This window comes from Penicillium oxalicum, chromosome III (genome assembly GCF_001723175.1).
Source record: "Penicillium oxalicum strain HP7-1 chromosome III, whole genome shotgun sequence".
Classification (NCBI taxonomy): domain Eukaryota; kingdom Fungi; phylum Ascomycota; class Eurotiomycetes; order Eurotiales; family Aspergillaceae; genus Penicillium; species Penicillium oxalicum.
In genome coordinates, this window is record NC_064652.1 from 2,455,945 (window position 1) to 2,470,755 (window position 14,811).

Consider the following 14,811-nt stretch of genomic DNA (forward strand, 5'->3'; position numbering starts at 1 on the left):
ACAATCATTCGACATAATGGGGCCTGCTCTCAAATTCCGCAAGACCCCCAAGGTTGAAGAGGTCAATTTTGACCCGGCAGCCCGCGAAGAATTCCTGACTGGGTTCCGGAAACGCAAGCAGCAGCGCATCAAACATGCGCAAGAGATTGCAGCGAAGAGAGCAAAGGAAGAGAAACGAATCGACCGTCAGAAGGTATTGCGGCAACACCATTTGACTAAAAACTTTTCCCGAATGGCCTACTGATCACATTGGCATGTCTAGATCCGCGAAGAACGAGCAGCCGAATTTCAACGGGCGATAGAGGAGCATAAACGACAGCTCAAACTGTTGAAAGCAGAGGACACCAGCGACAACGATGATAACAATTCGGGCTCAGATGAAGAGAGCGACGATGAATGGCAGGGGTTTGAGGAACCGCCGGCGGTTGACTACGAGGCCGAATACATTGACGAAGACAAATACACGACGGTCACAGTGGAAGAGATAGACTCTTCAAGAGAGGGGCTACGAAAGTCGATACTGGGAGAAGACTCCGACGAAGAGAACAAGGCCAAAGCTGAGGCGGCGGCGAAACGTCGGGCGGAAGAAGAAGCCGAAGCTGCTCGCTTACTCAAAAAGAGAAAGGCCACCACGGATAAGCCTAAGAAAAAGAAGAAGCAGTTCCGCTACGAGAGCAAACAGGATCGCAAACTTGCGGCAGCGAAACAGCGCCTGTCAAAAGCGAAAAAGGCCAAGGCGCGGCGGGAGAAATGAGTGTGTACTTGATGATCTGGCCGAGAGGCTCCCGAACCAAAAAAAAGTATATACACACGTCCCATGGACGTGATTATCTCACACGTACTTGACCACAATTGCATCTCTGGTGCTTCACTCGTCTCGTAATTCTGTGACACCTATTTGATTGCAAAGGGGGGAAAAGGGATTAATTTGCATACGAAGACGCGCAGAGTAATTCGACATCGCATGACATCGCATGTGTGCTAATGAAGACATCATCGCCAAAAGCGTGGAATGAAAGGTGATCTCGGTAAGATCACAACATCGAATACGCAGACAGATTGAACGGGAAGTAGCCTGCATCCAAGCCCAATGTCCTCTTAATACAAGTCCCAGAATACAGGTCCTGATCCGGTTTAAACGTTGCTGATAGAGACCTCGAGCTCGTGCAGGTCCTTTTGCAGCTCGGCGTGCTTCTTAGCCATCTCTTCGTACTTGGCTTCCCACTGATCACGCTCAGTCTCCAGAGCCTGCACCTTGCGCTCGTAGTGGCCGGCCTTGACGTCAGTCTGGCGAAGCCTGGTAGAACAAAAAAAAAGGAGACACCATGTTAGCTCATCCGTGTCAAAGACCTCACAATCAACACCAGGGCGGATAGGGTAAGCCGAGGAACGTACTTCTCGTTGGTCTCGCGCAGAGTGCGGTCATTCTCCTCAGCTTCCTCCTCGAGGAGTTGTACCCGGCGCTGGAGAGCTTCGTTCTGGGTGTCGTGCTGAGCACTTTGGTTGGCGGCATCCTTGGCATCCTTGACGGAGGCCTCGAGCTTCTCGACCTCCTCCTCGAGCAGCTGGTTGCGGTGGTTTAGAGATGTGATCTCCTGCTCCTTGGACAAATTCTCCTGTTCCAAAGCCTTGACCTTCTTCTTGAGATCCTCGACTTGCTCGTGGGCCTCGTCAGCCTCCAGGCGGAGGGCGCTCATACGCTGAAAGAATCATCGTCAGCGGGAGGTCTCCCAGTCCGAGTGCGAACGCGGCGAACGTCCTTGGAATGATATGCATCGGGGCGGGGGGAGTGGGAGCTCCTGAAGGGCGAGGGGTAGTGCGGAAGCCCAAGGAGACAGCTTGTCAAAGCTACCCCGCCAGACAGGGATGACAAGAAACGTACCTCTCTGATCTTATCCATGGTGAAGTATGTGAAAGAAAGGGTGGGTTGAAAATTTCAATATGTAAGGATGAAGCAAATTGGTAGGCTTTCGCTCTGCGAGCCGGGACTAGTCGAAAGAAGGATGGAGGGGAGGTGTAGAACAGCCGTAGAGGGGGGAAAGAAGGATGGTTAAGGGGAGGAATTATTGCTGACTATCCGTGTACCCAGTACCCACCTAACGGTTGCCACCATGGCCAGCTGTGAAGTACCGAGTACCTCCCCTGTCATCGACCATAGTACTAATACTAGTAGACCACTCCTCGGAGGTACCTCGACTTTTCGTGGCGGTCTCTTATTCTTGATGGTGCTATTTCGAGTTAGTTCCCCTGAGCCGCCTGCGCCTCCTCCGACCCAGTTGCATCGTCGACCTAAGAGAGTGCAGGACTGCAGGCCCCTAAGACCCCCATAATGCGGTACGTCGAGACGTGACTGTGTCAAGTTTTGATGACTTTACTTTGTTTCGCTGCCCTCACGTCGAGAATCCCAGTCCACGCATTGTCACCGTGTCACGCAGTCACGGTACTAACGGTACTAACGGTACCGTACCACTACCCGCCCCGCTCCTTCCTTCGTGAATCCTCCCCAATCACTCGGCTCCGATCGCCACGTCTCCACGGGCAACCGCCCAGACAACAACGCAAGACCAGAGCACTCTAGCCTCGTTTGATCTCATACAAGCTCGCGTTTGGCCCCGGCTCCGCACCAATCTAGTCCGTCACTTCTCCAGTTCTTCACCGATTCTTTTTTTATCGTCACCGCTACCTCCAATCCTGAAGATTACCCGTGTATGTTCACTTGGTATCCTCAATCGCCGCCATGTTGGCCGTCCGCGACCAGGAAAACCTGGTAAACAACCACCAGACTGCCGCCGCGGCAAAACCTTTGAATCATGGTATCCACAGAATCCCGCCCAAGACGCCCGGCAAATCCGTGCCACTCAACGATGAGAACAATCCACGTTTATTTGGGAAAGGCACGATCAAGGGGAATAAAGGGCGCGCAGAAAGTGGAAAGGCGTCCTCGAGCGCGTTCGTCACGCCTGGCGGTTCGTAAGCCCTCTGGTCTCCGATGACGCGACGTCGCAAACTGACTTGGGTGACGCGATTTGAATCTAGAAACGAAACACCGTGCGGTCCTGGGTAACAAGACAACCAATCTGAAGGCCAATGCGTTCAAGACGCCAGGGCCATTCGGAGGAACGGGCAAGCCCGAGAAGACCAATAATCGCAGGACTTCGACCGTCCAGAGAATCAAAAAGTCTGCCCCGGTCACCCAGCAGGCTCAAACGAGGGTATTCACGGATGTTGATCATGATGATGTGCCGGATATTGAATATATGCCGCCGAAGCCTGTCGGTAAGCTGGGATTCGCTTTCTGCGCGTTGCTCGCCTCTGCAGCTCCCCTAACAAGTCTTAGATCTTTTGGATGAACCCGATGATGTCACATATGATACGACATTCCCCCAATTTCAACCGAAGAATCGGGCCCTCGGTCTGGAGAGCGTCTACGGAAAGCAGGAAATTGGCAGTGATGGCCTCACGAAGAAGCAGCGCAAATTCCTGCAGGATTCGGCCAAATGCGATAGTATGATTAACGAAACCATTATGAAACAGCTGGAGACTGTCAATTTTTCCGAGTGCACAGAGACTGCGCCGGTCCGCGCCTCCCGTCGACAACCACAATCCACTCATCGCAGGGCTCCTTCTACCAGCATACAATCGACTCGACCCATTTCCACTCTGCGCTCGCGCGAGGCAGCTGCTGCCCTCGCTACCCCACGACCCAGCACAGCCCCAGGCCGGTCCATGGCTGCACCCAAGTCCCGCGTGGTGTCGGCAGCCTCTGCTATCCTCCCTCAGAAGAAGCCAAGAGCTCCCACCAATCCCTCTGCGATGCGCAACACCGCAGCCGCAGTGACTTCGAATACGACTATGGGCTATTCCAAGGGCCGGAGTGTCTCGTCGTCTTTGCGTGAGACTGCTTCTGCCCAGAGAGCAGCTAGTGCAGAGGCGCTGTCTCCCGAAACCTACATCCAGCTCTATGGGATGCCACCCCTGGACTCAGACATGTGGATTCGCTGCAAGTCTGCGGGCTGCTTTGACCGGCCGGATGAAGCGGCCTCTTCCCAGGAGTTGGATCCTCAGCTACCGATCTTCGAGGAGGATGACGACGCTGCGAACTTTCAGCTGACTCTGTAAATCATTCCCACCTCACCCTTGCGTATTGCTATGCTTCTTGTGCAGCACGGCTATTGCTTATCGATTCGACTGCTCATGAATTTTGGAAAGAACACTGTATCTATATTGACTCTTTGGTTGTTTTTCTGCCCTTCCTTTTTGGCGTGTCTGGACGATGGTGGTATGAAATTTACTTATACGGGCGCGTGTTTGGCGGTTTCGGGTGATGAATGCTCGGGACCGGGGGCTCGCATTGCAGTATCGGCGCAGGATCAAAATTCAATGAACATTCTTTCTCCGTCTTGGTAACCTGGCCTCTGTTGGTCAACCATGGATGGGCCTGTTTCAGAGTTACGTGGACTAGGTAGATCATCAGCGCCATCTGTAAGCCTTTGACTTGTTTGCAGTCCTGGCATGTTGTGCCGACAGAAGTCGGACTGAGTGTATCTTGGATAGCGGTTCGATCAAATCCAGCAGGCATTTAAATGAAATAGACTCTAAAAATTGCTCATCATGTGCAGCCTAGATGTCTGAAGTTCTACGAATTTTGTCTATGGGCTCCGTAGAATCTAGACCAGTCCCTTGGGTAGTTGTGTACCGTGCGTGGTACTACATCCGTTGCCCAGCTGTTTAGCCGGACAGGCAGTTCATGCAGTCCCCGACCTACCAGGGCATTGGAAAGACTACCAGTTCCAGATTTGTTCTAAATCTATCCTAGTGATCTTCAGTTTTAGACAAGAGGTCAACTCGTATGAAAAATCGTCGAAGAGGGTGAGAATCTTAAATCATTTTAGACTCCTTTTTGCATCAGCAAGAACCTTGGCGCGTGTGCAGTAGTGCACAGATCACGGCACGAGCAGGGGCACGGGCACCGGACGCTAAACCACAATACCCACTTCACCGCCCCCCGTTAACTGCCACGATGTTATTATTATTCACCTGGAGAGTTCTCCTTTTCTGACCTTCCATCCTTCAGAATTAACCTCTCGCCGCCATGACGACCCGCCACCCGGAGTCCACTGAGGACTTCGAGTTCATTCAGACCCCGGAAGCTCCGGTGCAGAACAAGCCTGCGTTCGACTGCGGTGTCCCCACCACTCTGGTAAGTCAATTGAGCTCAGGTCGGAGCTCAACTCCCAAGCTCAGGGCACCCCTCTTTCCACGTCTCCGGTCAATTGCCTGTGTCTACCACTTTAAATTGACCAAATTCGTTGCAGTACCCTGCTATCAAGAATGCTCCGGTTCCTGCGGACTCCCCTGGTAGTGACAGCTTCTCCAATGGATTGATGATCTTCCTGGTGGTCGTGATCCCCTGGTACCTGGCTCGTCAGGTCGGAGGCGGTCTCTACACCACCATTTTCTTCGCTCTCTTCACAACCATCCCCATTCTCATGGCCTTCTGGACCGTGGCTTCTTCGATCTCTCCCCGCAAGACTGAGAAGGCCAAGTACTGTGGCCGTCCCGTCGAGTACTATCTGAACTTCCACAGCGAGCATGACCGTGCCACCTACCATGGCAAGAGCAAGATTCCCATGGAGACCTTCTACGAGAAGTACTTCAATGGCGAGGTGGACTTCAAGATGGATGCTCTGGAGGCTCTAGAGTACCGTCATGACTGGGCCAACTTCAAGTTCACTATGGGTCTCTTCAAGCACTTCCTGTTTGGCTTCATTCCCGAGATGCTGATGCATACTCGTTCTCAGGGTATGTCTGGCCTTGTAGAAGAATCCTTTTTCCCCGGCTACTTGCGTTGTGGGTGGTCTGACTGACTTTGGAATGATGTAGACGAGGAGCAGGTCCGTGACCACTACGACAGAGGTGATGACTTCTACGCTTGGTTCCTCGGCCCTCGTATGATCTACACCTCTGGTATCATCAGCGACATCAACAAGGAAGAGACTCTTGAAGAGCTCCAGGATAACAAGCTGGCTGTCGTCTGTGAGAAGATTGGAATTCAACCCGGTGACAAGATGCTCGACCTTGGCTGCGGCTGGGGTACCCTTGCCAAATTTGCCTCCGTTCACTACGGTGCTCACGTCACTGGTATCACTCTCGGTCGTAACCAGACTGCCTGGGGTAACAATGGTCTCCGCAAGGCTGGCATTGAGGAATCCCAGAGCCGCATTGTCTGCTCCGACTACCGTGACTCCCCGCGCGTTGAGGGTGGCTACCAGAAGATTACCTGTCTCGAGATGGCCGAGCACGTTGGTGTCCGTCACTTCTCAAGCTTCCTGTCCCAAGTCTACGATATGCTCGAGGATGACGGTGTCTTCTTCCTGCAGATCGCCGGTCTCCGCAAGTCTTGGCAGTATGAAGATCTCATCTGGGTCTATTCATGAACAAGTACGTGTTCCCCGGTGCGGATGCCTCGACTCCTCTAGGATTCGTGGTGGACCGCCTTGAGGGTGCCGGTTTCGAAATCAAGGCCGTCGATACCATTGGTGTCCACTACTCCGCTACCTTGTGGCGCTGGTACCGCAACTGGATGGGCAACAAGGACAAGGTCGAGGCCAAGTACGGCAAGAGATGGTTCCGCGTAAGTTTTGCATCAGATTCGCATTTCCCGCCCCGGCTTGAGGGTCCGATATTCTTGATTTTACTGACTTTGACTAGATCTGGGAGTACTTCCTGGCTTCCTCTACAATCACCTCTCGCCAGGGTGGTGCCACCTGCTGGCAGCTCACCCTCGTCAAGAACATCAACTCCACCCCCGCGTCGACGGCATCAAGACTCAGTTCGGTCTCACTGCCGCTCGTCAGGCCGCTATTGAGCGCGCCAATGGCGTTCTGCCCAAGGCCCACATTGTTAAGAAGGACCTGTAGACGTTTCAAGAGGACCTTTCTCCCTCTGACTCCCTCTCTTTTCCACTGTCGGCTCAATGTCACCGAGTGGTCTCCCGTTGGGACGTGACCCTTGTGAGAAGTGGATGGGTTGATTGATGTGTGACTCCTAAGTCGTACCTACTCTGACCTGCGCATTTTTTTGCATTTGGGGATATGCAATTGACGAGTTTGAAATGAAGCGAATAGATCGACGAAACGAAAGCCGCTACTTTAATGTGACGATTTATCATGGGGTTGGTGGAAAAAGTTCGTGTCGGAGTCATCTCGATTTGTTGCGCACGCTTGTGCCACGGCAGCAGCACGCTTTTTGTCCGGTTGAATTTTAAAATGGCTCCGGAAAGTATCTATCTTCCTAGATAGGAAATGTATGCTTACGAAACCTCAATTGATGCTTCCTGATTTAAATTTGATGTTCCCCTATCGTGTTTCGACAAAGCGTTCCGGTGATTTGCATAAACCAGATCGTAGCGGTGACAATTGTCCCGATCTCGGACGGTCGTGTGAGTGTCCTCCGAGTCCCAAATCGAGGAGTTCGGCCCGCGCTCGGGTCGTTGAAATCACGTGGGATAAGGCGCAATTTTGTCCAACATGGGAATAGTTTCCCCGGGTTTCCTATCAAACGCGGGGAACCCATGTCGAATATCGGTGATATCTCATGACATCCAGGCCAGGTTCAGTGGCTCCAAAGGGCCGTTCACGTCGGTCGGGCACTCCCTGGACCCGCGGCGGATGTATCACTTGCAAAGCACGCCGCAAAGGTGGCTGTGACCGAGCCACTCCCAGGTAGTCTTTGTCCGTTTGATTTTCGCCGTCACAACACGGCAGTGTCTGATTGAGAGACTGACAATGTCTATCGCAGCTGCAACAACTGTCTCAAAGTCGGGCGGGTCTGCGAGGGATATGGCGATCTATGGGTCACCCCACTTGATCCCTCTGCCCCGGTGTTCAAGGCAGATCGAAGTCCGAAAAGACGACGGTTGAATACCTCGTCGCCAGTGTCGTTGGAGCCGAAATCACCGTCGCCGTCGCCGTCGCCTTCACTCACGACGTCTTTGAATGATCAGCGAGAGGAATGGCGACTGGATTCGCCGGCGACACCAGATCAATCAAGTCTGTTTTCTCCGCAATGTCGGATCATCGACACCGAGGCAGAGAATGCGGCTGAAGAGCAATGTTCCGAAGATCAAAGCATTCTTGCGCGGATCGTGACGCCGCAGGGCATTCTCAGCCATCTTTCAGGCAATGAAGCTCACTATCTGCAATATCACGAGGCGATGGGCTCCCAGCGTCTGGCGAATCTCGAGAGCGAGCAGAATCCTCTCCGATCATTCCTCATTCCCCGCGCCATGTTTTCCCCTCTTCTCATGAAGGCAGTGTGTGCCATCTCCGCGATGCATCTTTTTAATCGGACAGAAAGTCCCGATGCCAAGTTCGCATCTATTGACTTCTACGGCCGGGCCTTGCGGGGGTTGCGCGGCATTATAGAAGAGTCGGCCACGAAAGCGATACCCGATGATGCGCTGCTAGCCGTGGGTATGATGTGTAAATATGAAGTTGTTCGAGGCAGTGTGAAGCAGTGGGTGGTACATTTAAAGGCACTGCACCGACTCATTTTGTCTCGGGTGGGTTGGGTACAATGGATCCCGAGGCAGCGCAATTTCTGCGTGGACTGTATGGTTTTATCCCCTTCTCACGTTGTTTTTGGTGTTTTGATTGAAGCGGCCATGACCGTGCCATGCCCCGTTCTTTTCCCGGTTTCCTCTGAGCTGACATGTTGATGCAGGTACATCTATGCGTATAGCATGGGACAAATCAGTAATCAGAAGAAAGTCTGTGGAAGATTGATCCTCCCAGACACAGACACGGAGACGCCACGGCTTAATATTTATCTCGGATTCACCGAAGAGCTTTTGAAACTCTGCGCGTCTATTGCAGAGCTCCCATCTCTTCAGGACGACGGTATCTCTCTGCGTCTGGCGGTTGCCTCAATGTTTGTTGCGCCTCCTGAATCTCCGCCCCCCCCCCCCCCCCCCCCCCCCCCGAGCCGAGATCAACCATGAAATATAGCCTCGAAACCCACTTTGGCTAACAAGTGTCTAATACTCTCAGCAACGACTCTCTTCTGCATTGGACATCGTCTTCGTCTCGATTAAATATCCCTCAAGATCTCACAAAGTCCACCTTGACCCGGCTCAAGCTCGTCGCCGAATGTTTTCGTGATGCCGGGTTCATTTACTTGCATTCAATCCTCGAACGGATAAAAACAGGCACGTCTACCCCATGTGACGACACCTCCGGCTCGAACGATTGGTCATCTCTCGTGACGACACCCAAAGACGTTGCTATCAATCGACTTTTGAGCCGCATCCAAACCTTCCCACTAGGTGATCACTGTGAATACTCGGCTCTTACCTTTCCGCTTTTCATTGCCGGGGCAGAAAGCGAAGTCTTTGAGTATAGAGACCTCGTGCTTCGGTCGTTTGGGAAGTTGCAGGAAAACTTTGGAATTGGAAATACCATCCGAGCCAAGGAGGTTCTGTGTGCCCTGTGGGTTCGACGGGATGCCGCTCAGCAGGATAGATCTGTGAAGGTGCATTGGATGGATGTTTTGGAAGAGTTGCAGTGGGATTTGAATCTTGCTTAGTTAAAGACTTAATTACATGGTGGATGTACGATAATGCATGAGATCAGGAACATGTCCGAGTATCTTCAAGCGCTGGAATCACTTACACGGTCGAATGTAAAGTTCCACATAAGAGCAATCTATTGGTATTTGCCAAAGTCGAGAGTACTTTATTAGTGAACGCGGTTGTTCTTTTTTTCCTCATTTCATTTTTAAATGATCTTGGAGGCTTTGAGTCCATAAATTCATTGTTAACTCAAAGCCATCTGGACTTCATCACTTAACCCCATCTCCCGTTCGGCACGTTCCGTTCCTCCAGCTGCCCGAGTGCTCCATCGATCATGCCGATCGTGCGAGTGTGCGGCATCTTTGTCGCGCAAACTGGCACTATCACTCGTATTCAGACTGCCCTCCCGAGCACTATATTGTGATGGCCGGCGAGAGCTCTGAATGCTAATGGGCCGCGTGGGTCGGGAGTTGCTCGAACCGGGGGTATCTGTGAACTTTGCGCCACTTGTGCGGCCAATGTCAACGGACGAGCCACGGCTGGGTTGCTCTGAATTCCCTTCTTTCGTGTCATCCTTGCTGTTGAACCATCGCCGACGTCGTGCTTTCAGGGGAGAGTCGTGGGAAAGACTTTTCGCGTCAGCCTCGTCTTCTTGTTTATCCTGCCCTTGCACCCGGTCTCGGTTTTTCTGGAGGGCCTGTGTCAAGTGAGAGATGGCCTCTGAGGGTTTATCCTGGTGGTCGACCAGTTCAGCGTCGCGATACCACTTGCGTCGCCGGGTGTACCGATCCCATCCGTCCTGGCCTCGTCGGCCGTCGTTCCACTGACAGGAGGTTAGTTGACAACGCGTCAGGATTTTGCAGAGTATCGGGCTATATAAGTCCCCCAATCATACCTTATTATCATAGTATATCCATCCCTCGCTGGAACTCTTATGGACGGACTTCCCCTTTCCGGAATTATCGACGCCTTCCACCCGCCACTCGCTCCCTTCAACCCACCGCCACTTTGCATCCCCCGTCTGCACATCCGGCAACTCAAAGCTCTCCTTGGGTGGAACGGGGTTCAAATGTTCATCTGTCCAAGGAGCGCGCTCGGACGGGAATAAAGAATACGTCCAGCCGATACCAAGCCACCGGCGCTGATTCTCGTAGACAACGAATGTAAATCGTACACCCGACGAGTTCCCCCGACGTCGACTCGAAATATTCAGACCTTTGTTTTGCGTATTGGGTTTTTCATTGGTACTAGAGCCATCGGCAATTGACAGCCCGGTGATGATAGAAAGCAGTCGGCGCACCGATCGTGATCGCCATAGTATCACACGCGAGACCCGGGCCGGCCTCGAGTGGTAAGTGAGGAAGATTGTGCCGACGCACATGACGACTCGTCGTGAGGTGATGATGTGGAAAGGGGGCAGAGTCAGGATGATCCAGACAGGGGTAACTAAGAGGATCCGAATGAAGAGAGCAATCAAAGCCGGCCGTGTGGTGGCAGAGGTCGGTGTCCGCTGTGTTGATAGGAAGTCCGTCAGTTCCAGTAAAGGCTCCAGAAGGATGTGACATCGTGTTGTGAAGATGCGCAGCGTTTCCACAATGTCATCCAGGCTCTTTTGCTGCCGGCCATTCTCCGTAGAAGCCTTCCGCCGATGCTTTTCCCCCGTTGAAGTGGTCGATGATAGCGGCGAGTACCGACGGCTGTACATGCCGAGAATCAAGCCAACCACCACCAGGATCGGACCGGTCCTAAGAATGATCACATCACTATAGAGGACGACGGTCCAGAACGTGGCGACAAGCAAGAAGCTCTGCCATGGGTCTCCGGTTGTCCATGTGAGAAGGCCGACGAGTTTGTTGAGGGGAAGAAGGAACGGATGTGAGTAGGCAAGAGCTCGAGTGATGGCAGGCGGCGTGGCTACCAGTAGGGGTGATTTGCGATGGACGATCACACTGGACCGCTGCCGCGAGGTTGAAGCCGAACCGGCGATGGTGGACGGGGAGAACGCAGCAATTGTGGGAGGCTGAGAGGAATCGGCCAGGCCATCCTGCGGCTGCAAAGTGGGTGCCATGGACATCCACGGAAGATCTTCTGTTTCTGGGTGTAAGCTCGACGGTCGACAGTGTCGGCAAGAGAGCACGAGCGCGAGCGCGCAAAAAAAGCATCCGCGATGGGCACGTACCGAAAGCTGCCATCCAATTACAAGGACTTCATCGGGCGCAAGGTCAGCTCATGAGGCTGTTGCATGAGCATTTTCCGGGGGTGTGTCTGATCAAAAGCTCTTAAGCGAACATGAAGAGCGGTCCATCTCGGTTCAAAAGTTGATCTGCGGGGGCTGAAGTTGGTGGGCATGTGACACTCCCGGCATGATGCAACTTGGCCGCTCAGACGACTATCCGGCGAGTGACTGGTGAAATACGTGGAATTCGAATGCCTTTTATGTTTTGGTCGATTGCACTGGGATGACAAACTTGAATTCATTTGATAATTGCTTCTTTTCTGTCCCAACAAGTGACTGGTATGTCCAAAGAAGCCAAGATTTCCATTCTTGACTCTAAGTTGCAATCGTTATCATATCCTCGGTCAAGCGATCAAGAAGCCATGTCAGGCTCGGATGTGGGCCTGATCGTCCCCCCTATGTAGTACATGGACTTGTCGAGTATCGTTTTGATCATGTGAATGACGAGATTACTGTTGAACGACCACAATCTTTGCTTCAACATGTTCTGCGGCTTTCAAGAGGACTCGACGTCCCCAATGTTCCTTGAGGCCACTCTCCCTATCACCGTATTCGCTACCTCCTAACAGTTGTGACGCTTTCGGGTCCTTCAATACAACCTGATCTTATCGACGCGGATTTGGATATCTTCCAAATGTGAGGAATCTCCTTTTCATTTAGTAGAAACGCTAGACCTGGCCGAGTATCATTCATTTGGATGTTGGGGATTAGATACATCCTTCTCGATGTTTCGAACATTTCCTTGTAGCCGAGCTGCATTATTGATCAAGAACTCTTTTACCACATGAACATACTTTTTTCTGTCTCGACGTAGTGAGTAATTAAAATCTTGGGGGCAGATGCTTGAGCATTGATCAAATATTTTGATGCGGTCTTCGGTAACAACTGCAGCATTGTCACTATATCGACTGATAATCCTTGAGCCACTACGTCATGCGCCGGGATGGCAACATTCCACGTGATGCCATGTTCATGTATCGCCGACTGACATTCAATACCCGACACACGTACGTTATTGGCCTGATAGTAGATTGGAATTGCATACCAGCTATCAGAAGAGTGAACAATGTAGGATCCACTATATAAGCCCTATTGAAAGATTGAGAATAGTTCATTATGTGACTGAACAAGATCGACATCCTGATCGGAGACTCAGTCATCAAAAACAGTCTCCAAGGCTAAAAGCCAAGACGCCGACCTCAATACATCGCTACCTGGTAGACTGGACGCCCGTCAAGGCTTCTGAGAGAGGATTCGCCACTGCAAGATAGAGGTGGTTAAGGCACACAGCCGCGTGGGTTTCTGGAGAGGTCAAAAGGGAAACGCTTAAGGGACTTTTTTCAAACTGTATCAACTCAACTGTTCCGTCAAGAATCAATGCAGAATATTCAGGACTATTTCATCAATCTTCTCTTCGAGGATGAGGCGTGCTCTATTTCAAGGTTGGATGCCCATGTCCATGTGTAATTTGTACTCTTTGCCGGGTATCCATACATTCGGGCGCTCGTTGAGCAATTGGTTCGGGGACATGGTAAGGTGTCAAAGATGGCCTGGTCCCATCATGAAGTCGATCGATATATTCCGAGCGCTCCGATAAGCCTGGTCCATATAGCCATTGATAAAATTCCAAGGAATTCATGTCTTTCCCAAAGGGTCGCCAGCTTGTTGTTGTGGCTCGGTATCGACGTCGATGAGCATACTTTCAACTCGCCGACTCCCGGCGCTAAAACACGCCGCCGAAATTTTCCCCTTCTTCTTCCTTCCATCTCCTAGTGACCACCGCCCACCCCCTGGACCAGACACATAAGCTGCCGACATGGTAAGATGATTCAATTCAATCCGGACTGATCTGTGCATCCGAATCCAAGATCTCAAATTTCTGACACTTTCTCTACCCCATCTTAGGCTCACCGTCTCGTCACTCAAGTCATCGTCACCGGAGCCCGGGTTTTCGGCCGCGCCTTCGCCGAAGCCTACAAACAAGCCCAGGCCTCCGGCAAATACGCCGCGCAGAAGAAGAATGGTGGGAGTGCGTTTTCCTCGTCGGGTCTGAGCCTTGATGAGGCTTGCAAAATCTTGAATGTCAAGCCTCCGGGGGCCGGTGAGACCAGCCTCGAACATGTGATGGAGCGCTTCAAGAAGCTCTTTGACATCAACGACCCGAAACAAGGTGGCAGCTTCTACCTCCAGAGCAAGATTCTTCGGGCTCGAGAACGGATAGAAATGGAAGTCCGTGAGGCAGAGCGCAAGGCCGCGATGGAGAAGGAGCTCCGCGAAGGGTGGAATCCCAAGGTCTACAAGGACCGGTGAAGGATGGGTTGATCGGTTCCGAGATCTGCAAGGACTGGATTCTTTCCTTCTGATTAATTCCCGCTTCGCGATCTCGTGCGCTCCGTTCTATATGCTCGTTTTGGCATCGACGCGACCGCCACCTGTCTTGGCTTGGCCATGAGAGTAGCCTTGCTTCCGAGTCCGCCGCGGGCGGGCATGTTCGAACCCTCCGATCGCGTTTCTGAAGTCAGCTCATCACTTTTTATTCCGATTTGGCATAGCATGGCGTTACACTTGCTTTGGGGAGATGGTGGGAAAGACGCATTGTCCGAGAGACTGGGGAGACTGTTTTCTCGTCAACCACGAGGTTCTTCGACGCTCCTACGTTCGCCGCCTGTCTTTTACTTTTTTTCTTATTGTTTTTTTGCCTTCTACAGGGTCCAGATATTCCTGGGTTCCGTCTGTGTATACCATCTGCGAATCCTCTGTTTTTGTCTTTGTTCTTCATCCCCTCATCCCCGACACTCCCCGCTCTTCCTCGGTCTGAATAGGACCTGGGATCAGAAAAAGAAAATTCATGTACTATATGGTGATGTACAATGTAGATTTTGGAAAGTGATCTACCAAATCTGGTATAATGACAAGGCCTTTAGACTGATGATCCAAGTGAAATCCTACTCGATCTCTATCTAGGCTGAACATGTATCCTTCTGAACTAAGGTCGGGCAGGTCC

At 52.0% G+C, this 14,811-nt stretch overlaps 7 protein-coding genes across 7 annotated transcripts; 5 read left to right on the top strand and 2 right to left on the bottom strand.

Annotated features, from left to right (window-relative positions):
* Positions 1–16: 16 nt before the first annotated feature.
* POX_c04293 (uncharacterized protein) lies at positions 17–754 on the top strand (the record flags this gene model as incomplete). The annotated part of the gene is made up of 2 exons (XM_050113173.1): positions 17–193; positions 263–754. 2 exons carry the CDS (start codon positions 17–19, stop codon positions 752–754), a joined length of 669 nt encoding a protein of 222 aa, XP_049970729.1.
* A 380-nt stretch (positions 755–1,134) lies between these two features.
* POX_c04294 (Tropomyosin) lies at positions 1,135–1,900 on the bottom strand (the record flags this gene model as incomplete). Its single annotated transcript, XM_050113174.1, has 3 exons — positions 1,135–1,297; positions 1,396–1,700; positions 1,883–1,900. 3 exons carry the CDS (start codon positions 1,898–1,900, stop codon positions 1,135–1,137), a joined length of 486 nt encoding a protein of 161 aa, XP_049970730.1.
* An 837-nt stretch (positions 1,901–2,737) lies between these two features.
* On the top strand, positions 2,738–4,119 carry POX_c04295 (uncharacterized protein; the record flags this gene model as incomplete). Its single annotated transcript, XM_050113175.1, has 3 exons — positions 2,738–2,966; positions 3,037–3,276; positions 3,338–4,119. The coding sequence occupies 3 exons, from the start codon at positions 2,738–2,740 to the stop codon at positions 4,117–4,119; spliced, it is 1,251 nt and encodes a 416-aa protein (XP_049970731.1).
* A 973-nt stretch (positions 4,120–5,092) lies between these two features.
* Positions 5,093–6,920, top strand: POX_c04296 (Sphingolipid C9-methyltransferase 2; the record flags this gene model as incomplete). Its single annotated transcript, XM_050113176.1, has 6 exons — positions 5,093–5,200; positions 5,316–5,802; positions 5,884–6,387; positions 6,480–6,634; positions 6,712–6,786; positions 6,858–6,920. 6 exons carry the CDS (start codon positions 5,093–5,095, stop codon positions 6,918–6,920), a joined length of 1,392 nt encoding a protein of 463 aa, XP_049970732.1.
* Positions 6,921–7,596: 676 nt separating this feature from the next.
* On the top strand, positions 7,597–9,585 carry POX_c04297 (uncharacterized protein; the record flags this gene model as incomplete). Its single annotated transcript, XM_050113177.1, has 5 exons — positions 7,597–7,724; positions 7,801–8,474; positions 8,537–8,612; positions 8,725–8,931; positions 9,051–9,585. 5 exons carry the CDS (start codon positions 7,597–7,599, stop codon positions 9,583–9,585), a joined length of 1,620 nt encoding a protein of 539 aa, XP_049970733.1.
* A 230-nt stretch (positions 9,586–9,815) lies between these two features.
* On the bottom strand, positions 9,816–11,645 carry POX_c04298 (uncharacterized protein; the record flags this gene model as incomplete). The annotated part of the gene is made up of 2 exons (XM_050113178.1): positions 9,816–10,394; positions 10,467–11,645. The coding sequence occupies 2 exons, from the start codon at positions 11,643–11,645 to the stop codon at positions 9,816–9,818; spliced, it is 1,758 nt and encodes a 585-aa protein (XP_049970734.1).
* Positions 11,646–13,623: 1,978 nt separating this feature from the next.
* POX_c04299 (Mitochondrial import inner membrane translocase subunit tim16) lies at positions 13,624–14,117 on the top strand (the record flags this gene model as incomplete). The annotated part of the gene is made up of 2 exons (XM_050113179.1): positions 13,624–13,626; positions 13,713–14,117. The coding sequence occupies 2 exons, from the start codon at positions 13,624–13,626 to the stop codon at positions 14,115–14,117; spliced, it is 408 nt and encodes a 135-aa protein (XP_049970735.1).
* Positions 14,118–14,811: the final 694 nt, after the last annotated feature.